This window comes from Heterodontus francisci, chromosome 25 (genome assembly GCF_036365525.1).
Source record: "Heterodontus francisci isolate sHetFra1 chromosome 25, sHetFra1.hap1, whole genome shotgun sequence".
Lineage (NCBI taxonomy): Eukaryota > Metazoa > Chordata > Chondrichthyes > Heterodontiformes > Heterodontidae > Heterodontus > Heterodontus francisci.
In genome coordinates, this window is record NC_090395.1 from 21,672,708 (window position 1) to 21,699,885 (window position 27,178).

The following is a 27,178-nucleotide window of genomic DNA, read 5'->3' on the forward strand; positions in this document are numbered from 1 at the left end:
CACAGTGTATCTACATCCCAGCAATCTCTAAATCTGAACAACACAGTGTATCTACATACCAGCAATCTCTAAATCAGAACAACACAGTGTATCTACATACGAGCAATCTCTAAATCAGAACAACACAGTGTATCTATATACCAGCAATCTCTAAATCAGAACAACAAAGTGTATCTAAATCCCAGCAATCTCTAAATCAGAACAACACAGTGTATCTAAATCCCAGCAATCTCTAAATCAGAACAACACAATGTATCTATATACCAGCAATCTCTAAATCAGAACAACACAGTGTATCTACATACCAGCAATCTCTAAATCAGAACAACACAGTGTATCTACATACCAGCAATCTCTAAATCAGAACAACACAGTGTATCTACATACCAGCAATCTCTAAATCAGAACAACACAGTGTATCTATATACCAGCAATCTCTAAATCAGAACAACAAAGTGTATCTAAATCCCAGCAATCTCTAAATCAGAACAACACAATGTATCTATATACCAGCAATCTCTAAATCAGAACAACACAGTGTATCTACATACCAGCAATCTCTAAATCAGAACAACACAGTGTATCTACATACCAGCAATCTCTAAATCAGAACAACACAGTGTATCTATATACCAGCAATCTCTAAATCAGAACAACAAAGTGTATCTAAATCCCAGCAATCTCTAAATCAGAACAACACAATGTATCTATCTACCAGCAATCTCTAAATCAGAACAACACAGTGTATCTACATACCTGCAATCTCGAAATCAGATCAACACAGTGTGTCTATATACAAGCAATCTCTAAATCAGAACAACACAGTGTATCTACGTACCAGCAATCACTAAATCAGAACAACACAGTGTATCTATATACCATCAATTACTAAATCAGAACAACACAGTGTATCTATATACCATCAATCTCTAAATCAGAACAACTCAGTGCATCTGCGCACCAGCCATCTCTAAACCAGAACAACACAGTGTATCGACATACCTGCAATCTCTAAATCAGAACAACACAGTGTATCTATCTACCAGCAATCTGTAAATCGAACAACTCAGTGTATCTATATAACAAAAATCTCTAAATCAGAATTACAAAGTGTATCTATGTACCAGCAATCTCTAAATCAGAACAACACAGTGTATCTGCGCACCAGCAATCTCTAAATCAGAACAACACAGTGTATCTACGTACCAGCAATCTCTAACTCAGAACAACACAGTGTATCTATATACAAGCAATCTCTAAATCAGAACAACACAGTGTATCAAGAACCAGCAATCTCTATTTCAGAACAACACAGTGTATCAAAATACCAGCAATCTCTATTTCAGAACAACACAGTGTATCTAAATACCAGCAATCTCAAAATCAGTACAACATAATGTATCTATGTACCAGCAATCTCTAAATCAGAACAACACAGTGTATCTAGATACAAGCAATCTCTAAATCAGAACAACACAGTGTATCAAGAACCAGCAATCTTTAAATCAGAACAACACAGTGTATCTACATACCAGCAATCTCTAAATCAGAACAACACAGTGTATCTATATACCAGCAATCTCTAAATCAGAGCAAAACAATGTATCTATATACCAGCAATCTCTAAATCAGAACAACACAGTGTATCTATATACCAGCAATTTCTAAATCCGAACAACACAGTGTATCTATATACCAGCAATCTCTAAATCAGAACAACAGTGTATCAAAATACCAGCAATCTCTAAATCAGAACAACACAGTGTATCTACGTACCAGCAATCTCTAAATCAGAACAACAAAGTGTATCTAAATCCCAGCAATCTCTAAATCAGAACAACACAATGTATCTATATACCAGCAATCTCTAAATCAGAACAACACAGTGTATCTACGTACCAGCAATCTCTAAATCAGAACAACACAGTGTATCTATATCCCAGCAATCTCTATATCAGAACAACACAGTGTATCTATATACCAGCAATCTCTAAATCAGAACAACACAGTGTATCTATCTGCCAGCAATCTCTAAATCAGAACAACTCAGTGTATCTATATAACAAAAATCTCTAAATCAGAATAACAAAGTGTATCTATGTACCAGCAATCTCTAAATCAGAACAACACAGTGTGTCTATATACCAGCAATCTCTAAATCAGAACAACAGAGTCTAACTATATACCAGCAATCTCTAAATCTGAACAACACAGTGTATCTATATACCAGCAATCTCTAAATCAGAACAACACAATGTATCTATATACCAGCAATCTCTAAATCAGAACAACACAGTGTATCTACGTACCAGCAATCTCTAAATCAGAACAACACAATGTACCTATATACCAGCAATCTCTAAATCAGAACAACACAATGTATCTATATACCAGCAATCTCTAAATCAGAACAACACAGTGTATCTATATACCAGCAATTTCTAAATCAGAACAACACAGTGTATCAAAATACCAGCAAACTCTAAATCAGAACAACAGTGTATCTACATACCAGCAATCTCTAAATCAGAACAACACAGTGTATCTACATACCAGCAATCTCTAAATCAGAACAACACAGTGTATCTATATACCAGCAATCTCTAAATCAGAACAACAAAGTGTATCTAAATCCCAGCAATCTCTAAATCAGAACAACACAGTGTATCTAAATCCCAGCAATCTCTAAATCAGAACAACACAATGTATCTATCTACCAGCAATCTCTAAATCAGAACAACACAGTGTATCTACATACCTGCAATCTCGAAATCAGATCAACACAGTGTATCTATATACCAGCAATTTCTAAATCAGAACAACACAATGTATCTATATACCAGCAATCTCTAAATCAGAACAACACAGTGTATCTATATAACAGCAATTTCTAAATCAGAACAACACAGTGTATCAAAATACCAGCAAACTCTAAATCAGAACAACAGTGTATCTATATACCAGCAATCTCTAAATCAGAACAACACAGTGTATCTATATACCAGCAATTTCTAAATCAGAACAACACAGTGTATCAAAATACCAGCAATCTCTAAATCAGAACAACACAGTGTATCGACATACCAGCAATCTCTAAATCAGAACAACACAGTGTATCTACATCCCAGCAATCTCTAAATCTGAACAACACAGTGTATCTACATACCAGCAATCTCTAAATCAGAACAACACAGTGTATCTACATACGAGCAATCTCTAAATCAGAACAACACAGTGTATCTATATACCAGCAATCTCTAAATCAGAACAACAAAGTGTATCTAAATCCCAGCAATCTCTAAATCAGAACAACACAGTGTATCTAAATCCCAGCAATCTCTAAATCAGAACAACACAATGTATCTATATACCAGCAATCTCTAAATCAGAACAACACAGTGTATCTACATACCAGCAATCTCTAAATCAGAACAACACAGTGTATCTACATACCAGCAATCTCTAAATCAGAACAACACAGTGTATCTACATACCAGCAATCTCTAAATCAGAACAACACAGTGTATCTATATACCAGCAATCTCTAAATCAGAACAACAAAGTGTATCTAAATCCCAGCAATCTCTAAATCAGAACAACACAATGTATCTATATACCAGCAATCTCTAAATCAGAACAACACAGTGTATCTACATACCAGCAATCTCTAAATCAGAACAACACAGTGTATCTACATACCAGCAATCTCTAAATCAGAACAACACAGTGTATCTATATACCAGCAATCTCTAAATCAGAACAACAAAGTGTATCTAAATCCCAGCAATCTCTAAATCAGAACAACACAATGTATCTATCTACCAGCAATCTCTAAATCAGAACAACACAGTGTATCTACATACCTGCAATCTCGAAATCAGATCAACACAGTGTGTCTATATACAAGCAATCTCTAAATCAGAACAACACAGTGTATCTACGTACCAGCAATCACTAAATCAGAACAACACAGTGTATCTATATACCATCAATTACTAAATCAGAACAACACAGTGTATCTATATACCATCAATCTCTAAATCAGAACAACTCAGTGCATCTGCGCACCAGCCATCTCTAAACCAGAACAACACAGTGTATCGACATACCTGCAATCTCTAAATCAGAACAACACAGTGTATCTATCTACCAGCAATCTGTAAATCGAACAACTCAGTGTATCTATATAACAAAAATCTCTAAATCAGAATTACAAAGTGTATCTATGTACCAGCAATCTCTAAATCAGAACAACACAGTGTATCTGCGCACCAGCAATCTCTAAATCAGAACAACACAGTGTATCTACGTACCAGCAATCTCTAACTCAAAACAACACAGTGTATCTATATACAAGCAATCTCTAAATCAGAACAACACAGTGTATCAAGAACCAGCAATCTCTATTTCAGAACAACACAGTGTATCAAAATACCAGCAATCTCTATTTCAGAACAACACAGTGTATCTAAATACCAGCAATCTCAAAATCAGTACAACATAATGTATCTATGTACCAGCAATCTCTAAATCAGAACAACACAGTGTATCTAGATACAAGCAATCTCTAAATCAGAACAACACAGTGTATCAAGAACCAGCAATCTTTAAATCAGAACAACACAGTGTATCTACATACCAGCAATCTCTAAATCAGAACAACACAGTGTATCTATATACCAGCAATCTCTAAATCAGAGCAAAACAATGTATCTATATACCAGCAATCTCTAAATCAGAACAACACAGTGTATCTATATACCAGCAATTTCTAAATCCGAACAACACAGTGTATCTATATACCAGCAATCTCTAAATCAGAACAACAGTGTATCAAAATACCAGCAATCTCTAAATCAGAACAACACAATGTATCTATCTACCAGCAATCTCTAAATCAGAACAACACAGTGTATCTACATACCTGCAATCTCTAAATCAGATCAACTCACTGTATCTACGCACCAGCCATCTCTAAATCAGAACAACACAGTGTATCTACATACCAGCAATCCCTAAACCAGAACAACACAGTGTATCGACATACCTGCAATCTCTAAATCAGAACAACACAGTGTATGTACGTAGCAGCAATCTCTAACTCAGAACAACACAGTGTATATATATATATATACATAACAGCAATCTCTAAATCAGAACAACACAGTGTATCAGAATACCAGCAATCTCTATTTCAGAACAACACAGTGTATCGAAATACCAGCAATCTCAAAATCAGAACGACAAAGTGTATCTATATACCAGCAATCTCTAAATCAGAACAACACAGTGTATCGATATTCCAGCAATCTCTAAATCAGAACAACACAGTGTATCTATGTACCAGCAATCTCTAAATCAGAACAACACAGTGTATCTATGTACCAGCAATCTCTAAATCAGAACAACACAGTGTATCTATATACCAGCAATTTCTAAATCAGAACAACACAGTGTATCAAAATACCAGCAATCTCTAAATCAGAACAACACAGTGTATCGACATACCAGCAATCTCTAAATCAGAACAACACAGTGTATCTACATCCCAGCAATCTCTAAATATGAACAACACAGTGTATCTACATACCAGCAATCTCTAAATCAGAACAACACAGTGTATCTACATACCAGCAATCTCTAAATCAGAACAACACAGTGTATCTATATACCAGCAATCTCTAAATCAGAACAACAAAGTGTATCTAAATCCCAGCAATCTCTAAATCAGAACAACACAGTGTATCTAAATCCCAGCAATCTCTAAATCAGAACAACACAATGTATCTATCTACCAGCAATCTCTAAATCAGAACAACACAGTGTATCTACATACCTGCAATCTCGAAATCAGATCAACACAGTGTGTCTATATACAAGCAATCTCTAAATCAGAACAACACAGTGTATCTACGTACCAGCAATCACTAAATCAGAACAACACAGTGTATCTATATACCATCAATCTCTAAATCAGAACAACTCAGTGCATCTGCGCACCAGCCATCTCTAAACCAGAACAACACAGTGTATCGACATACCTGCAATCTCTAAATCAGAACAACACAGTGTATCTATCTACCAGCAATCTGTAAATCGAACAACTCAGTGTATCTATATAACAAAAATCTCTAAATCAGAATTACAAAGTGTATCTATGTACCAGCAATCTCTAAATCAGAACAACACAGTGTATCTGCGCACCAGCAATCTCTAAATCAGAACAACACAGTGTATCTACGTACCAGCAATCTCTAACTCAGAACAACACAGTGTATCTATATACAAGCAATCTCTAAATCAGAACAACACAGTGTATCAAGAACCAGCAATCTCTATTTCAGAACAACACAGTGTATCAAAATACCAGCAATCTCTATTTCAGAACAACACAGTGTATCTAAATACCAGCAATCTCAAAATCAGTACAACATAATGTATCTATGTACCAGCAATCTCTAAATCAGAACAACACAGTGTATCTAGATACAAGCAATCTCTAAATCAGAACAACACAGTGTATTAAGAACCAGCAATCTTTAAATCAGAACAACACAGTGTATCTACATACCAGCAATCTCTAAATCAGAACAACACAGTGTATCTATATACCAGCAATCTCTAAATCAGAGCAAAACAATGTATCTATATACCAGCAATCTCTAAATCAGAACAACACAGTGTATCTATATACCAGCAATTTCTAAATCCGAACAACACAGTGTATCTATATACCAGCAATCTCTAAATCAGAACAACAGTGTATCAAAATACCAGCAATCTCTAAATCAGAACAACACAATGTATCTATCTACCAGCAATCTCTAAATCAGAACAACACAGTGCATCTACATACCTGCAATCTCTAAATCAGATCAACTCACTGTATCTACGCACCAGCCATCTCTAAATCAGAACAACACAGTGTATCTACATACCAGCAATCCCTAAACCAGAACAACACAGTGTATCGACATACCTGCAATCTCTAAATCAGAACAACACAGTGTATGTACGTACCAGCAATCTCTAACTCAGAACAACACAGTGTATATATATATATATACATAACAGCAATCTCTAAATCAGAACAACACAGTGTATCAGAATACCAGCAATCTCTATTTCAGAACAACACAGTGTATCGAAATACCAGCAATCTCAAAATCAGAACGACAAAGTGTATCTATATACCAGCAATCTCTAAATCAGAACAACACAGTGTATCGATATTCCAGCAATCTCTAAATCAGAACAACACAGTGTATCTATGTACCAGCAATCTCTAAATCAGAACAACACAGTGTATCTATGTACCAGCAATCTCTAAATCAGAACAACACAGTGTATCTATGTACAAGCAATCTCTAAAGCAGAACAACACAGTGTATCTATATACCAGCAATCTCTAAATCAGAACAACACAGTCTATCTATATTCAGAAATCGCTAAATCAGAACGACAAAGTGTATCTATATACCAGCAATCTCTAAATCAGAACGACAAAGTGTATCTATATGCCAGCAATCCCTAAATCAGAACACAGTGTATCTATTTACCAGCAATCTCTAAATCCGAACAACACAGTGTATCTATATACCAGCAATCTCTAAATCAGAACAACACAGTGTATCAAAATACAAGCAATCTCTAAATCAGAACAACACAGTGTATCTATCTGCCAGCAATCTCTAAATCAGAACAACTCAGTGTATCTATATAACAAAAATCTCTAAATCAGAATAACAAAGTGTATCTGCGCACCAGCCATCTCTAAATCAGAACAACACAGTGTGTCTATATACCAGCAATCTCTAAATCAGAACAACACAGTGTATCTGCGCACCAGCCATCTCTAAATCAGAACAACACAATGTATCTATCTACCAGCAATCTCTAAATCAGAACAACACAGTGTATCTACATACCTGCAATCTCTAAATCAGATCAACACAGTGTATCTAAATCCCAGCAATCTCTAAATCAGAACAACACAATGTATCTATCTACCAGCAATCTCTAAATCAGAACAACACAGTGTATCTATATACCAGCAATCTCTAAATGAGAACACAGTGTATCTACGTACCTGCAATCTCTAAATCAGATCAACACAGTGTATCTATATACCATCAATCTCTAAATCAGAACAACACAGTGTATCTATATACCATCAATCTCTAAATCAGAACAACACAGTGTATCTATATACCAGCAATCTCTAAATCAGAACAACACAGTGTATAGAAATACCAGCAATCTCTAAATCAGAACAACACAGTGTATCGATATACCAGCAATCTCTAAATCAGAACAACACAGTGTATCTGCGCACCAGCCATCTCTAAATCAGAACAACACAGTGTATCTATATACCAGCAATCTCTAAATCAGAACAACACAGTGTATCTATATACAAGCAATCTCAAAAACAGTACAACATAATGTATCTATGTACCAGCAATCTCTAAATCAGAACAACACAGTGTATCAAAATACCAGCAATCTCTATTTCAGAACAACACAGTCTATCTATATACCAGCAATCTCTAAATCAGAACAACACAGTGTATCTATATACCAGCAATCTCAAAATCAGTACAACATAATGTATCTATGTACCAGCAATCTCTAAATCAAAACAACATAGTGTATCTATGTACCAGCAATCTCTAAATGAGAACAACACAGTGTATCGAAATACCAGCAATCTCTAAATCAGAACAACATAGTGTATCTATGTACCAGCAATCTCTAAATCAGAACAACACAGTGTATCTATATACAAGCAATCTCTAAATCAGAACAACACAGTGTATCGAAATACCAACAATCTCTAAATCAGAACAACACAGTGTATCTATATACCAGCAATCTCTAAATCAGAACAACACAGTGTATCTATATACCAGCAATCTCTGAATCAGAACAACACAATGTATCTATCTACCAGCAATCTCTAAATCAGATCAACACAGTGTGTCTATATACCAGGAATCTCTAAATCAGAACAACACAGTGCATCTACGTACTAGCAATCACTAAATCATAACAACACAGTGTATCTATATCCCAGCAATCTCTATATCAGAACAACACAGTGTATCTATATACCAGCAATCACTAAATCAGAACAACACAGTGTATCTATCTGCCAGCAATCTCTAAATCAGAACAACTCAGTGTATCTATGTACCAGCAATCTCTAAATCAGAACAACTCAGTGTATCTATATAACAAAAATCTCTAAATCAGAACAACACAGTGTATCTATATACCAGCAATCTCTAAATCAGAACAACACAGTGTATCTATATACCATCAATCTCTAAATCAGAACAACACAGTGTATCTAAATCCCAGCAATCTCTAAATCAGAACAACACGGTGTATCTACATACCAACAATCTCTAAATCAGAACAACACAGTGTATCTAAATCCCAGCAATCTCTAAATCAGAACAACACAATGTATCTATATACCATCAATCTCTAAATCAGAACAACAAAGTGTATCTACGTACCAGCAATCACTAAATCAGATCAACACAGTGTATCTATATCCCAGCAATCTCTATATCAGAGCAACACAGTGTATCTATATACCAGCAATCTCTAAATCAGAACAACACACTGTATCTATCTGCCAGCAATCTCAAAATCAGAACAACTCAGTGTATCTATATAACAAAAATCTCTAAATCAGAATAACAAAGTGTATCTATGTACCAGCAATCTCTAAATCAGAACAACACAGTGTATCTATATACCATCAATCTCTAAATCAGAACAACAAAGTGTATCTAAATCCCAGCAATCTCTAAATCAGAACAACACAGTGTATCTAAATCCCAGCAATCTCTAAATCAGAACAACACAGTGTATCGATATACCATCAATCTCTAAATCAGAACAACACAGTGTATCTACATACCAGCAATCTCTAAATCAGAACACAGTGTATCTACGTACCAGCAATCACTAAATCAGAACAACACAGTGTATCTATATACCAGCAATCTCTAAATCAGAACAACACCGTGTATCAAAATACCAGCAATCTCTAAATCAGAACAACACAGTGTATCTATATACCAGCAATCTCTAAATCAGAACAACACAGTGTATCAAAATACCAGCAATCTCTAAATCAGAACAACACAGTGTATCTGTATACCAGCAATCTCTAAATCAGAACAACACAGTGTATCTATATACCAGCAATCTCTAAATCAGAACAACACAGTGTATCAAAATACCAGCAATCTCTAAATCAGAACAACACAGTGTATCTATATACCAGCAATCTCTAAATCAGAGCAACACAGTGTATCTATATACCAGCAATCTCTAAATCAGAACAACACAATGTATCTATATACCAGCAATCTCTAAATCAGAACACAGTGTATCTATAGACCAGCAATCTCTAAATCCGAACAACACAGTGTATCTATATACCAGCAATCTCTAAATCAGAACAACACAGTCTATCTATATACCAGCAATCTCTACATCAGAACAACACAATGTATCTGTATACCAGCAATCTCTAAATCAGAACAGTGTATCTATATACAAGCAATCTCTAAATCAGAACAACACAGTGTATCTATATACCAGCAATCTCTAAATCAGAACAACACAGTGTATCTGCATACCAGCAATATCAAAATCAGAACAACACAGTGTATCTACATACCAGCAATCTCTAAATCAGAACAACACAGTGTATCTATGTACCAGCAATCTCTAAATCAGAACAACACAGTATATCAAAATACCAGCAATCTCTAAATCAGAACAACACAGTCTGTCTATATACCATCAATCTCTAAATCAGAACAACAACGTGTATCTATATCCCAGCAATCTCTAAATCAGAACAACACAGTGTATCTATATACTATAAATCTCTAAATCAGAACAACACAGTGTATCTATGGACCAGCAATCTCCACATCAGAACAACACAGTGTATCTATATACCAGCAATCTCTAAATCAGAACAACACTGTGTATCTATATACCAGCAATCTCTAAATCAGAACACAGTGTATCTATATACAAGCAATCTCTAAATCAGAACAGCACAGTGTATCTATAAACCAGCAATCTCTAAATCAGAACAACACAGTGTATCTATGTACCAGCAATCTCTAAATCAGAACAACACAGTGTATCTACATACCAGCAATCGCAAAATCAGAACAACATAATGTATCTATGTACCAGCAATCTCTAAATCAGAACAACACAGTATATCAAAATACCAGCAATCTCTAAATCAGAACAACACAGTGTATCTATATACAAGCAATTTCTAAATCACAACAACACATTGTATCGAAATACCAGCAATCTCAAAATCAGAACAACATAATGTATCTATGTACCAGCAATCTCTAAATCAGAACAACACAGTATATCAAAATACCAGCAATCTCTAAATCAGAACAACATAGTGTATCTATATACCAGCAATCTCGTAATCAGAACAACACAGTGTATCTATATGCCAGCAATCTCTAAATCAGAACAACACAGTGTATCGATATATCAGCAATCTCTAAATCAGAACAACACAGTGTATCTATATACCAGCAATCTCTAAATCATAACAACACAGTGTATCTATGTACCAGCAATCTCGTAATCAGAACAACATAGTGTATCTATATACCAGCAATCTCGTAATCAGAACAACCCAGTGTATCAAAATACCAGCAATCTCTAAATCAGAACAACACAGTGTATCAAAATACCAGCAATCTCTAAATCAGAACAACACAGTGTATCTATGTACCAGCAATTTCTAAATCAGAACAACACAGTGTATCTATGTACCAGCAATTTCTAAATCAGAACAACACAGTGTATCAAAATACCAGCAATCTCTAAATCAGAACAACACAGTGTATCGATATACCAGCAATCTCTAAATCAGAACAACACAATGTATCTAAATACCAGCTATCTCTAAATCAGAACAACACAGTGTATCTATATACCAGCAATCTCTGAATCCGAACAACACAGTGTATCTAAAAACCAGCAATCTCTAAATCAGAACAACACAGTCTATCTAAATACCAGCAATCTCTAAATAAGAACAACACTGTGTATCTATATACCAGCAATCTCTAAATCAGAACAACACAGTGTATCTGTATACCAACAATCTCTAAATCAGAACACAGTGTATCAATGTACAAGCAATCTCTAAATCAGAACAACAAAGTGTATCTATATCCCAGCAATCTCTACATCAGAACAACACAATGTATCTGGATACCAGCAATCTCTAAATCCGAACAACACAGTGTATCTATATACCAGCAATCTCTAAATCAGAACAACACAGTGTATCTATATACCAACAATCTCTAAATCAGAACAACACAGTGTATCTATATACCAGCAATTTCTAAATCAGAACAACACAGTGTATCAATGTACAAGCAATCTCTAAATCAGAACAACAACGTGTATCTATATCCCAGCAATCTCTAAATCAGAACACAGTGTATCTATATACAAGCAATCTCTAAATCAGAACAACACAGTGTATCTATATACCAGCAATCTCTAAATCAGAACACAGTGTATCTATATACCAGCAATCTCTAAATCCGAACAACACAGTGTATCTATATACCAGCAATCTCTAAATCAGAACAACACAGTCTATCCATATACCAGCAATCTCTAAATCAGAACAACACAGTGTATCTATATACCAAAAGTCTCTAAATCAGAACAACAGTGTATCAAAATACCAGCAATCTCTAAATCAGAACAACACAGTGTATCTATATCCCAGCAATCTCTAAATCAGAACAACACAATGTATCTACATACCAGCAATCTCTAAATCAGAACAACAGTGTATCAAAATACCAGCAATCTCTAAATCAGAACAACACAGTGTATCTATATTCCAGCAATCTCTAAATCAGAACAACACAGTGTATCAATGTACCAGCAATCTCTAAATCAGAACACAGTGTATCTATCTACAAGCAATCTCTAAATCAGAACAACACAGTGTATCTATATACCAGCAATCTCTAAATCAGAACAACACATTGTATCTACAGACCAGCAATCTCAAAATCAGAACAACACAGTGTATCTATGTACCAGCAATCTCTCAATCAGAACACAGTGTATCTATATACAAGCAATCTCTAAATCACAACAATACAGTCTGTCTATATACCAGCAATCTCTAAATCAGAACAACACAGTGTATCTATATACCATCAATCTCTAAATCAGAACAATACAGTGTATCTATATCCCAGCAATCTCTAAATCAGAACAACACAGTGTATCTATGTACCAGCAATCTCTAAATCACAACAACACAGTCTGTCTATATACCAGCAATCTCGAAATCAGAACAACACAGTGTATCTACATACCAGCAATCTCTAAATCAGAACAACACACTGTATCTATATACCAGCAATCTCGAAATCAGAACAACACAGTGTATCTTTGTACCAGCAATCTCTAAATCAGAACAACACAGTTTATCTATTTACCAGCAATCTCGAAATCAGAACAACACAGTGTATCGATATATCAGCAATCTCTAAATCAGAACAACACAGTGTATCTATATACTAGCAATCTCTAAATCAGAACAACAGAGTGTATCTATATACCAGCAATCTCTAAATCAGAACAACAGAGTGTATCTACATACCAGCAATCTCTAAATCCGAACAACATAGTGTATCTATATACCAGAAATCTCGTAATCAGAACAACACAGTCTGTCTATATTCCAGCAATCTCTAAATCAGAACAACACAGTGTATCTATATACAAGCAATCTCTAAATCAGAACAACACAGTTTATCTATGTACCAGCAATCTCGAAATCAGAACACAGTGTAACTATATACAAGCAATCTCTAAATCACAACACAGTCTGTCTATATACCAGCAATTTCTAAATCAGAACAACACAGTGTATCTGTATACCATCAATCTCTAAATCAGAACAACACAGTGTATCTATATACCAGCAATCTCTAAATCAGAACAACACAGTGTATCTATATACAAGCAATCTCTAAATCACAACACAGTCTGTCTATATACCAGCAATCTCTAAATCAGAACAACACAGTTTATCTATGTACCAGCAATCTCGAAATCAGAACAACACAGTGTATCTATGTACCAGCAATCTCTAAATCAGAACAACACAGTGTATCTACATACCAGCAATCTCTAAATCACAACAACACAGTCTGTCTATCTACCAGCAATCTCTAAATCAGAACAACACAGTGTATCTATATACAAGCAATCTCGAAATCAGAACAACACAGTTTATCTATATACAAGCAATCTCGAAATCACAACACAGTGTAACTATATACAAGCAATCTCTAAATCAGAACAACATAGTCTATCTATATACCATCAATCTCTAAGTCAGAACACAGTGTATCTATATACCAGCAATCTCTAAATCAGAACAACACAGTGTATCTATGTACCAGTAATCTCTAAATCAGAACAACACAGTTTATCGATGTACCAGCAATCTCGAAATCAGAACAACACAGTGTATCTATGTACCAGCAATCTCTAAATCAGAACAACACAGTGTATCTATAGACCAGCCATCTTAAAATCAGAACAACACAGTGTATCGAGATACCAGCAATCTCTAAATCAGAACAACACAGTGTATCTCTATTCCAGCAATCTCTAAATCAGAACAGCACAGTGTATCTATAGACCAGCCATCTTAAAACCAGAACAACACAGTGTATCTAAATACCAGCAATCTCTAATTCAGAACAACACAGTGTATCTATATACCAGCAATCTCTAAATCAGAACAACACAGTGTATCTATGTACCAGCAATCTCTAAATCAGAACAACACAGTGTATCTATATCCCAGCAATCTCTAAATCAGAACAACACAGTGTATCCATAGACCAGCCATCTTAAAATCAGAACAACACAGTGTATCGATACACCAGCCATCTTAAAATCAGAATAACACAGTGTATCTATATACCAGCAATCTCTAATTCAGAACAACACAGTGTATCTATATTCCAGCAATCTCTAAATCAGAACAGCACAGTGTATCTATAGACCAGCCATCTTAAAATCAGAACAACACAGTGTATCTATATACCAGCAATCTCTAATTCAGAACAACACAGTGTATCTATATACCAGCAATCTCTAAATCAGAACAACACAGTGTATCTATGTACCAGCAATCTCTAAATCAGAACAACACAGTGTATCTATATCCCAGCAATCTCTAAATCAGAACAACACAGTGTATCTATCGACCAGCCATCTTAAAATCAGAACAACACAGTGTATCTATATACCAGCAATCTCTAAATCAGACTAACACAGTGTATCTATAGACCAGCAATCTCTAAATCAGAACAACACAGTGTATCTGTGGACCAGCAATCTCTAAATCAGAACAACACAGTGTATCTATGTACCAGCAATCTCTAAATCAGAACAACACAGTGTATCTATATCCCAGCAATCTCTAAATCAGAACAACACAGTGTATCTATGTACCAGCAATCTCTAAATCAGAACAACACAGTGTATCTATAGACCAGCCATCTTAAAATCAGAACAACACAGTGTATCTATATACCAGCAATCTCTAAATCAGAACAACACAGTGTATCTATGTACCAGCAATCTCTAAATCAGAACAACACAGTGTATCTATAGACCAGCCATCTTAAAATCAGAACAACACAGTGTATCTATATACCAGCAATCTCTAAATCAGACTAACACAGTGTATCTATAGACCAGCAATCTCTAAATCAGACTAACACAGTGTATCTATAGACCAGCAATCTCTAAATCAGAACAACACAGTGTATCTATAGACCAGCCATCTTAAAATCAGAACAACACAGTGTATCTATATACCAGCAATCTCTAATTCAGAACAACACAGTGTATCTATATTCCAGCAATCTCTAAATCAGAACAGCACAGTGTATCTATAGACTAGCCATCTTCAAATCAGAACAACACAGTGTATCTATATACCAGCAATCTCTAATTCAGAACAACACAGTGTATCTATATACCAGCAATCTCTAAATCAGAACAACACAGTGTATCTATGTACCAGCAATCTCTAAATCAGAACAACACAGTGTATCTATAGACCAGCCATCTTAAAATCAGACTAACACAGTGTATCTATAGACCAGCAATCTCTAAATCAGAACAACACAGTGTATCTATGTACCAGCAATCTCTAAATCAGAACAACACAGTGTATCTATGTACCAGCAATCTCTAAATCAGAACAACACAGTGTATCTATATCCCAGCAATCTCTAAATCAGAACAACACAGTTTATCTATGTACCAGCAATCTCGAAATCAGAACAACACAGTGTATCTATGTACCAGCAATCTCTAAATCAGAACAACACAGTGTATCTATGTACCAGCAATCTCTAAATCAGAACAACACAGTGTATCTATATACAAGCAATCTCTAAATCACAACACAGTGTATCTATGTACCAGCAATCTCTAAATCAGAACAACACAGTGTATCTATATTCCAGCAATCTCTAAATCAGAACAGCACAGTGTATCTATAGATCAGCCATCTTAAAATCAGAACAACACAGTGTATCTATATACCAGCAATCTCTAAATCAGAACAACACAGTGTATCTATAGACCAGCCATCTTAAAATCAGAACAACACAGTGTATCTATATACCAGCAATCTCTAATTCAGAACAACACAGTGTATCTATATTCCAGCAATCTCTAAATCAGAACAGCACAGTGTATCTTTAGACCAGCCATCTTAAAACCAGAACAACACAGTGTATCTAAATACCAGCAATCTCTAATTCAGAACAACACAGTGTATCTATATACCAGCAATCTCTAAATCAGAACAACACAGTGTATCTATGTACCAGCAATCTCTAAATCAGAACAACACAGTGTATCTATATCCCAGCAATCTCTAAATCAGAACAACACAGTGTATCTATGGACCAGCAATCTCTAAATCAGAACAACACAGTGTATCTATGTACCAGCAATCTCTAAATCAGAACAACACAGTGTATCTATATCCCAGCAATCTCTAAATCAGAACAACACAGTGTATCTATGTATCAGCAATCTCTAAATCAGAACAACACAGTGTATCTATAGACCAGCCATCTTAAAATCAGAACAACACAGTGTATCTATATACCAGCAATCTCTAAATCAGAACAACACAGTGTATCTATGTACCAGCAATCTCTAAATCAGAACAACACAGTGTATCTATAGACCAGCCATCTTAAAATCAGAACAACACAGTGTATCTATATACCAGCAATCTCTAAATCAGACTAACACAGTGTATCTATAGACCAGCAATCTCTAAATCAGACTAACACAGTGTATCTATAGACCAGCAATCTCTAAATCAGAACAACACAGTGTATCTATAGACCAGCCATCTGAAAATCAGAACAACACAGTGTATCTATATACCAGCAATCTCTAATTCAGAACAACACAGTGTATCTATATTCCAGCAATCTCTAAATCAGAACAGCACAGTGTATCTATAGACCAGCCATCTTAAAATCAGAACAACACAGTGTATCTATATACCAGCAATCTCTAATTCAGAACAACACAGTGTATCTATATACCAGCAATCTCTAAATCAAAACAACACAGTGTATCTATAGACCAGCCATCTTAAAATCAGAACAACACAATGTATCTATATACCAGCAATCTCTAAATCAGAACAACACAGTGTTTCTATAGACCAGCCATCTTAAAATCAGAACAACACAGTGTATCTATATACCAGCAATCTCTAATTCAGAACAACACAGTGTATCTATATTCCAGCAATCTCTAAATCAGAACAGCACAGTGTATCTATAGACCAGCCATCTTCAAATCAGAACAACACAGTGTATCTATATACCAGCAATCTCTAATTCAGAACAACACAGTGTAACTATATACCAGCAATCTCTAAATCAGAACAACACAGTGTATCTATGTACCAGCAATCTCTAAATCAGAACAACACAGTGTATCTATAGACCAGCCATCTTAAAATCAGACTAACACAGTGTATCTATAGACCAGCAATCTCTAAATCAGAACAACACAGTGTATCTATGTACCAGCAATCTCTAAATCAGAACAACACAGTGTATCGATGTACCAGCAATCTCTAAATCAGAACAACACAGTGTATCTATATCCCAGCAATCTCTAAATCAGAACAACACAGTTTATCTATGTACCAGCAATCTCGAAATCAGAACAACACAGTGTATCTATGTACCAGCAATCTCTAAATCAGAACAACACAGTGTATCTATGTACCAGCAATCTCTAAATCAGAACAACACAGTGTATCTATATACCAGCAATCTCTAAATCACAACACAGTGTATCTATGTACCAGCAATCTCTAAATCAGAACAACACAGTGTATCTATATACCATCAATCTCTAAATCAGAACAACACAGTGTATCTACAGACCAGCAATTTCTAAATCAGAACAACACAGTGTATCTATATTCCAGCAATCTCTAAATCAGAACAGCACAGTGTATCTATAGATCAGCCATCTTAAAATCAGAACAACACAGTGTATCTATATACCAGCAATCTCTAAATCAGAACAACACAGTGTATCTATAGACCAGCCATCTTAAAATCAGAACAACACAGTGTATCTATATACCAGCAATCTCTAATTCAGAACAACACAGTGTATCTATATTCCAGCAATCTCTAAATCAGAACAGCACAGTGTATCTATAGACCAGCCATCTTAAAACCAGAACAACACAGTGTATCTAAATACCAGCAATCTCTAATTCAGAACAACACAGTGTATCTATATACCAGCAATCTCTAAATCAGAACAACACAGTGTATCTATGTACCAGCAGTCTCTAAATCAGAACAACACAGTGTATCTATATCCCAGCAATCTCTAAATCAGAACAACACAGTGTATCCATAGACCAGCCATCTTAAAATCAGAACAACACAGTGTATCTATATACCAGCAATCTCTAAATCAGACTAACACAGTGTATCTATAGACTAGCAATCTCTAAATCAGAACAACACAGTGTATCTATATCCCAGCAATCTCTAAACCAGAACAACACAGTGTATCTATAGACCAGCCATCTTAAAATCAGAACAACACAGTGTATCTATATACCAGCAATCTCTAAATCAGACTAACACAGTGTATCTATAGACCAGCAATCTCTAAATCAGAACAACACAGTGTATCTATGTACCAGCAATCTCTAAATCAGAACAACACAGTGTATCTATGTACCAGCAATCTCTAAATCAGAACAACACAGTGTATCTATATCCCAGCAATCTCTAAATCAGAACAACACAGTGTATCTATGTACCAGCAATCTCGAAATCAGAACAACACAGTGTATCTATGTACCAGCAATCTCTAAATCAGAACAACACAGTGTATCTACGTACCAGCAATCTCTAAATCAGAACAACACAGTGTTTCTACATACAAGCAATCTCTAAATCAGAACAACACAGTGTATCGATACACCAGCCATCTTAAAATCAGAATAACACAGTGTATCTATATACCAGCAATCTCTAATTCAGAACAACACAGTGTATCTATATTCCAGCAATCTCTAAATCAGAACAGCACAGTGTATCTATAGACCAGCCATCTTAAAATCAGAACAACACAGTGTATCTATATACCAGCAATCTCTAATTCAGAACAACACAGTGTATCTATATACCAGCAATCTCTAAATCAGAACAACACAGTGTATCTATGTACCAGCAATCTCTAAATCAGAACAACACAGTGTATCTATATCCCAGCAATCTCTAAATCAGAACAACACAGTGTATCTATAGACCAGCCATCTTAAAATCAGAACAACACAGTGTATCTATATACCAGCAATCTCTAAATCAGACTAACACAGTGTATCTATAGACCAGCAATCTCTAAATCAGAACAACACAGTGTATCTATGGACCAGCAATCTCTAAATCAGAACAACACAGTGTATCTATGTACCAGCAATCTCTAAATCAGAACAACACAGTGTATCTATATCCCAGCAATCTCTAAATCAGAACAACACAGTGTATCTATGTACCAGCAATCTCTAAATCAGAACAACACAGTGTATCTATAGACCAGCCATCTTAAAATCAGAACAACACAGTGTATCTATAGACCAGCAATCTCTAAATCAGAACAACACAGTGTATCTATAGACCAGCCATCTGAAAATCAGAACAACACAGTGTATCTATATACCAGCAATCTCTAATTCAGAACAACACAGTGTATCTATATTCCAGCAATCTCTAAATCAGAACAGCACAGTGTATCTATAGACCAGCCATCTTAAAATCAGAACAACACAGTGTATCTATGTACCAGCAATCTCTAAATCAGAACAACACAGTGTATCTACGTACCAGCAATCTCTAAATCAGAACAACACAGTGTTTCTACATACAAGCAATCTCTAAATCAGAACAACACAGTGTATCGATACACCAGCCATCTTAAAATCAGAATAACACAGTGTATCTATATACCAGCAATCTCTAATTCAGAACAACACAGTGTATCTATATTCCAGCAATCTCTAAATCAGAACAGCACAGTGTATCTATAGACCAGCCATCTTAAAATCAGAACAACACAGTGTATCTATATACCAGCAATCTCTAATTCAGAACAACACAGTGTATCTATATACCAGCAATCTCTAAATCAGAACAACACAGTGTATCTATGTACCAGCAATCTCTAAATCAGAACAACACAGTGTATCTATATCCCAGCAATCTCTAAATCAGAACAACACAGTGTATCTATAGACCAGCCATCTTAAAATCAGAACAACACAGTGTATCTATATACCAGCAATCTCTAAATCAGACTAACACAGTGTATCTATAGACCAGCAATCTCTAAATCAGAACAACACAGTGTATCTATGGACCAGCAATCTCTAAATCAGAACAACACAGTGTATCTATGTACCAGCAATCTCTAAATCAGAACAACACAGTGTATCTATATCCCAGCAATCTCTAAATCAGAACAACACAGTGTATCTATGTACCAGCAATCTCTAAATCAGAACAACACAGTGTATCTATAGACCAGCCATCTTAAAATCAGAACAACACAGTGTATCTATAGACCAGCAATCTCTAAATCAGAACAACACAGTGTATCTATAGACCAGCCATCTGAAAATCAGAACAACACAGTGTATCTATATACCAGCAATCTCTAATTCAGAACAACACAGTGTATCTATATTCCAGCAATCTCTAAATCAGAACAGCACAGTGTATCTATAGACCAGCCATCTTAAAATCAGAACAACACAGTGTATCTATATACCAGCAATCTCTAATTCAGAACAACACAGTGTATCTATATACCAGCAATCTCTAAATCAGAACAACACAGTGTATCTATAGACCAGCCATCTTAAAATCAGAACAACACAATGTATCTATATACCAGCAATCTCTAAATCAGAACAACACAGTGTTTCTATAGACCAGCCATCTTAAAATCAGAACAACACAGTGTATCTATATTCCAGCAATCTCTAAATCAGAACAGCACAGTGTATCTATAGACCAGCCATCTTCAAATCAGAACAACACAGTGTATCTATATACCAGCAATCTCTAATTCAGAACAACACAGTGTATCTATATACCAGCAATCTCTAAATCAGAACAACACAGTGTATCTATGTACCAGCAATCTCTAAATCAGAACAACACAGTGTATCTATAGACCAGCCATCTTAAAATCAGACTAACACAGTGTATCTATAGACCAGCAATCTCTAAATCAGAACAACACAGTGTATCTATGTACCAGCAATCTCTAAATCAGAACAACACAGTGTATCTATGTACCAGCAATCTCTAAATCAGAACAACACAGTGTATCTATATCCCAGCAATCTCTAAATCAGAACAACACAGTTTATCTATGTACCAGCAATCTCGAAATCAGAACAACACAGTGTATCTATGTACCAGCAATCTCTAAATCAGAACAACACAGTGTATCTATGTACCAGCAATCTCTAAATCAGAACAACACAGTGTATCTATATACAAGCAATCTCTAAATCACAACACAGTGTATCTATGTACCAGCAATCTCTAAATCAGAACAACACAGTGTATCTATATACCATCAATCTCTAAATCAGAACAACACAGTGTATCTACAGACCAGCAATTTCTAAATCAGAACAACACAGTGTATCTATGTACCAGCAATCTCTAAATCAGAACAACACAGTGTATCTATAGACCAGCCATCTTAAAATCAGAATAACACAGTGTATCTATATACCAGCAATCTCTAATTCAGAACAACACAGTGTATCTATATTCCAGCAATCTCTAAATCAGAACAGCACAGTGTATCTATAGACCAGCCATCTTAAAATCAGAACAACACAGTGTATCTATATACCAGCAATCTCTAATTCAGAACAACAGAGTGTATCTATATACCAGCAATCTCTAAATCAGAACAACACAGTGTATCTATGTACCAGCAATCTCTAAATCAGAACAACACAGTGTATCTATATCCCAGCAATCTCTAAATCAGAACAACACAGTGTATCTATAGACCAGCCATCTTAAAATCAGAACAACACAGTGTATCTATATACCAGCAATCTCTAAATCAGACTAACACAGTGTATCTATAGACCAGCAATCTCTAAATCAGAACAACACAGTGTATCTATGTACCAGCAATCTCTAAGTCAGAACAACACAGTGTATCTATGTACCAGCAATCTCTAAGTCAGAACAACACAGTGTATCTATGTACCAGCAATCTCTAAATCAGAACAACACAGTGTATCTATGTACCAGCAATCTCTAAATCAGAACAACACAGTGTATCTATAGACCAGCCATCTTAAAATCAGAACAACACAGTGTATCTATATACCAGCAATCTCTAAATCAGACTAACACAGTGTATCTATAGACCAGCAATCTCTAAATCAGAACAACACAGTGTATCTATAGACCAGCCATCTTAAAATCAGAAGAACACAGTGTATCTATATACCAGCAATCTCTAAATCAGAACAACACAGTGTATCTATGTACCAGCAATCTCTAAATCAGAACAACACAGTGTATCTATAGACCAGCCATCTTAAAATCAGAACAACACAGTGTATCTATATGCCAGCAATCTCTAAATCAGACTAACACAGTGTATCTATAGACCAGCAATCTCTAAATCAGAACAACACAGTGTATCTATAGACCAGCCATCTTAAAATCAGAACAACACAGTGTATCTATATACCAGCAATCTCTAAATCAGAACAACACAGTGTATCTATGTACCAGCAATCTCTAAATCAGAACAACACAGTGTATCTATAGACCAGCCATCTTAAAATCAGAACAACACAGTGTATCTATATACCAGCAATCTCTAAATCAGACTAACACAGTGTATCTATAGACCAGCAATCTCTAAATCAGAACAACACAGTGTATCTATAGACCAGCCATCTTAAAATCAGAACAACACAGTGTATCTATATACCAGCAATCTCTAAATCAGACTAACACAGTGTATCTATAGACCAGCAATCTCTAAATCAGAACAACACATTGTATGTATGTACCCGCAATCTCTCTTTACAACCCATTTTGTAATGGAGCAGGTAATTTAATGAAACTCTCTCCTCATCTCCTGAATCCAACGTAATGCGTACTTCCTTCATTTGTGTGCCATTTTCTTCCAGTCCGATTCCTTGCTTCTCCTATCTGTTTAATCACCTAATTAGTTTAGTTGATCTTCTTTTTGTGTACTATCCTAAACTGATTCCCACTTTTATTTCGAAAACAAATTCATTTCGGGCCAAGTATATCAATCGGGATATAAAAGCAGATGCTGGTGAATCAGCAGCTTGCTTTAAACTCCACCCGACTCTCTTTTCCACTGGCTTCAATAGTGCAGTGTAAAACAGGCAGAGGGTTTCCTATCTTGACTTGCACTACTGTGCCCGAAACAGGCAGAGGTTTTACTATCCTGACTTGCACTACTGTGCACAAAACAGGCAGAGGGTTTACTGTAATAAAAGCAAAATACTGCGGATGCTGGAATTCTGAAATAGAAACAAGGAAAGCTGGAAATACTCAGCAGGTCTGGCAGCATCTGTGGAGAGAGAAGCAGAGTTAACGTTTCAGGTCAGTGACCCTTCATGAGAAGTGGTGTATATGTTATTTAAAGAGCACAAACTGACTATGCCGATACTGAAAGCAGAATATTTTCAGCCAGGTTTACTATCCTGACTTGCACTACTGTGCACGATGGTGATTCTTGGGCAAAATATCTAAAAGCGAGTGAAATTTGGAACTTGCTACCACATGCAGTAGTTGAAGTGAACAGCATAGATACGGTTCAGGGGAAGTGAGCTAAACACATGAGGGAGAAAGGAATAGAATGATAAGTTGATCGGGTGAGATGAAGTATGGTGGAGCAGGATACTGAGCGGTTAAATGGTCTGTTTTTGAGCTGTAAATTTCTATCTCATTCTATATCTGTAATTCTATAAATTCATATTCCATTAGTTCCTCATTCCACTCCTAATTAACAGCTTGGAGACGTGGTATTTTTTGTTGATTCCTTCTCGGCCTCTTTGTTCTGGGTCAGTCTGCCGCCTATTGTCCTTTCCAGGTTGTCAAGAATCTCGCTGATCCCTTAAAGCTGCTGTTTTTCTTCCAGCTGCTGATGGAGACATTGTGTATCTATTTAGCGTGTGTCAGGAGAGTAGAACCTGGGGAACACATCTCCTTACCTGTGTCCGTGTCTGTACCAGATGTTGCACTTCCTCCTGTTTGCTGTCTATCTCCTTTTGTAAGTCCTGACTCTGAGCATGGAGTCTCACAATATTCTAAAACGGCAAAGAAAAATATGCCATTAGGGAGAGTGTATTTTGACTCTATGTCCAGGGGTACAGCAGTGTACTGATTATACTACGGGGCTAATAATCCAGAGGTGGCGCATTCAAATCTCACCATAGCAGTTTGAGAGTTTGGAAATAAAGAGCTGGTATCAATAAAGGTAACCATGGAGCTGTTCACAGATAGCCCAGAAATACCAACCCAACTGGTTCATAATGAGATTTTATATAAAAACCATAAGGTTTTTTTTTCAAATATAAACCAATATAGATTGACAGTTAGTTTCTAAACCTCTTTAGTGGCTTATTTAATCTCTAACAGGTCAAAGCTCTTTACAAAAACCATATCACTGCATCAGAAAATGTTTTATAAAAGACTTCTAAAAAATCCTGCCTGTAATTTCCCATATGTGTTGAAGAAGGATCCACCCTCCCACCACAGTCACCAATGGCTGAAATAGCTGCTTCCTTCCAGGATGAAACCTAACCCATGTGTCCAAGCTTAATGCATTAATACTTTAAAAATGCATTTATCTGCAATGCAGTAACTATTATCATCTCCAAACATGAGTTATTTAAATATGAAAGTGGCAGTTAAGTTAATACAAACATATGAATAATAACGGACAGGTATTCAGTATAAATTATTTGTAGTCTGCAGTTCAGAATTACTTTCTTTAAGTATCTGAATCACTTCAAAGACTGAAAATATTTAACATCAGGTCAGACTGAAGAGATTACAAAACTGTGGAATACATGGTGGATGATATGTTAAAATTATTGGGGGAAATAACGTATGAAGCAAGTGAGGAACCACAGATCTTTCAAAAAATAAAATCCAGAATTGTTTGATGTCAATGCGAGCATATATATTAGTAATTTGACTGGTACAGTTCCAATCTCTGAATTTGAATTTAGTTTAAAAAAAACAGCAATTAGGATTTACACAAATTGACCTTCCAGCAGATTCAAATCAGACTACAGGGAAATAATAGGAGAGTCAGATTTGTAAATGTAGAGGATTCACAGCACAATGCATGAAGGTAATGTTATTTAAAGAGCACAAACTGACTATGCTGATACAGAAAGCAGAATGTTTTCAGCAGGGCAGTATGATGAGGTCTGTACAACACTGGCAGAATTTAATCTTTGATTACATTTTCTGGATTTTCACTGGGAGTCAAGCTAGATTTTGAGCAGATACTTGGAGGATGAGTTAGAAAGATTATATTCAGCGATAAGGGAAAGTCTGCATTTGTTTCCCCTCCACCGTCTGTGGTTCTCCAAAAGTGAACATTCTGAATAAGCAGAACCTGCTTATGAATCCAGGCAATCTACAGTAAAATAATTTTTTCTCAATGCAGCTGACTCCAAATAAATGATCCAGACCTGAATCAAGCAGAGAGTTCCATTGTACCAAGCCACTTCCCAATTAGTCACATGTAAAAATCTTGATCAAGTATAACTTTTGAAATGTGATTAAAATGAAAGTGTAGCTATGATGAAACAGGGTGGTTTACCTGCACACGGCACAATAAAGATTCTTATCCAGTTTCATAATTCCACACATGGCTGAGTTGCTGAACTCATGTCTTGCCACAGGTAGAAGCTCACTTGACGTGGTCCTGACTCGGCTTCCCGAACCAATGCCAACAGCAGAAAAATTGCAAGATTTCACAGCCATGGAGGATGTTCCCGATGGCTGGGGAGTCCACAACCAGGGGTCACAGTCTCAGGATACGGAGTATGACATTTCGAACCGAGATGAGGAGAAATTTCTTCACTCAGAGGGTGGTGAACCTGTGAAATTCTCTACCGCAGAAGGCAGTGGAGGCCAAGTCATTAAATATATTCAAGAAGGAGATAGATATATTTCTTAATGCCAAAGGGATCAAGGGATATGGGGAGAAAGTGGGAACAGGGTACTGAATTAAACAATCAGCCATGATCTTTTTTGAATGACTGAAGGGCCGAATGGCCTACTCCTGCTCCTATTTTCTATGTTTCTATGCCATCTCACAAGATCGTGAATGAGGCTGGATTTGGCGGAGAAATCGTGTGTCTGTCGATCAGTTCACGGGAGTTGGCATATCTGATATCCCTTTCTGGAAGGGAACCTGC

The 27,178-nt window shown here is 36.0% G+C and overlaps 1 protein-coding gene across 11 annotated transcripts in view; it reads right to left on the bottom strand.

The window, feature by feature from the left end:
* Positions 1-27,178, bottom strand: part of LOC137383779 (trichohyalin-like) — a 251,631-nt gene that overhangs the window by 166,725 nt on the left and 57,728 nt on the right. For all 11 annotated transcript variants that reach the window (XM_068056969.1, XM_068056972.1, XM_068056968.1 and 8 more), the window contains exon 7: positions 24,953-25,048. In XM_068056969.1, coding sequence (XP_067913070.1) covers positions 24,953-25,048 — 96 coding nt within the window. The remainder of the gene's footprint in view (positions 1-24,952; positions 25,049-27,178) is intronic.